General features: G+C 52.7%; 1 protein-coding gene across 1 annotated transcript in view; it reads left to right on the top strand.

The window, feature by feature from the left end:
* Positions 1-158: 158 nt before the first annotated feature.
* The window catches only part of UVSSA (UV stimulated scaffold protein A), a 64,665-nt gene continuing 63,649 nt past the window's right edge, over positions 159-1,174 (top strand). The window contains exons 1-2 of the mRNA XM_009285440.2: positions 159-299; positions 824-927. Of these exons, the coding sequence (XP_009283715.1) occupies positions 159-299; positions 824-927 (245 nt within the window). The remainder of the gene's footprint in view (positions 300-823; positions 928-1,174) is intronic.

Genomic DNA, 1,174 nt, shown 5'->3' with positions numbered 1-1,174 from the left:
ATTTAAAAGACGAGTAGATGAGGCACTTAGGGACATGGTTTAGTGGGCATGGTGGTGTTGGGTTGACAGTTGGACTCGATGATCTTAGAGGTCTTTTCCAACCTCAATGATTCTATGATTCTATGATTCCTAAGGGCAGGAGGACACACGCCTGGGACATGCCCTTAGAGCACAGCCACACACAGAGTAAAGTGCTGGATGCTTTCCTGCATCCAGGAAGCACTGCAAAGGAGCATTTTGGTCAACCGCATCATCTGACCGCAGCAGAGTACGTACCATGCTTTGAGGACGGGACCCAGGTAGGTAACACCCCCTTGCTATGCAACCTCCACTTCTCTTACTGCTGTGATCCTTCATCAACTTCTCTCTCCATACGCCGAGGGGTTCCCTATAATGCCTGTCAAGCGTTCTGAGGCTCTCAAGTGGAAGGTATCGTATAAATACAGTTATGCTCTAATACTCCCCCTGACAGTCCTGACAACTGGGCTGTATTCACCATTTGGTTTCCTTCCAGGCATAGCTCACATATATAAAAGTACCATTTTGCTACAGCTACACAGTAACAATCCTCTCATCCCTGCAATAGTCTAGAGCCAGCGTAACTTCCAAGTGCTGCAAAGTGGAGGACCTGTCCCAAAGAGAAAATCCATCATTTATACCACTGGAAGCCAAATATGACAACGCACTGGGAAAAAATACTGTAGTTTTGGGTGGCGAGGACTGGATCGTGCTCGCTTACTTGCTCCTTCCACCATAACCTTGCATCTGCAACCTCCAAATCCATGGTAAGAAGCTCAAATTGTGTCTCACATGGTGTACACAGAGCCCACGGGAGAACGCCAGTCAAGCTATTGTGAAAGACTCCGCAGACCCTCCAGGCTCTGGACAGCAGCACCTACTCAAGAAAATTCCCTTCCCGATGCGGCAGTGAGCAGGGGCCGGGTTACAGGGTGCCACGAACGAGGGCCTGGCTCCCGGCCTGCCTCGCTTCATTTCCCGCCTTGTATCGGCTTCGTAGAGAGAAAGGGCCGCGGGCGGGGTGAAGAAGAGGGAGGCGGAAGGTTTGACCCCCCTCAGGGCTCTGAGGAAGCCCCGTCGTAAGGCGGGAAGGCCGGGGGGCTCCGCTCCCCACGCCTGACCTCTCACCAGCGTCGCCCAGGGGGGCTCAGAGGGG

Source organism: Aptenodytes forsteri, unplaced genomic scaffold (genome assembly GCF_000699145.1).
Source record: "Aptenodytes forsteri isolate BGI_AS27 unplaced genomic scaffold, ASM69914v1 Scaffold88, whole genome shotgun sequence".
In the NCBI taxonomy this organism is placed as follows: Eukaryota; Metazoa; Chordata; class Aves; order Sphenisciformes; family Spheniscidae; genus Aptenodytes; species Aptenodytes forsteri.
The sequence above is the reverse complement of the archived record's forward strand: the minus strand, read 5'-3'. Positions and strand labels throughout refer to the sequence as shown.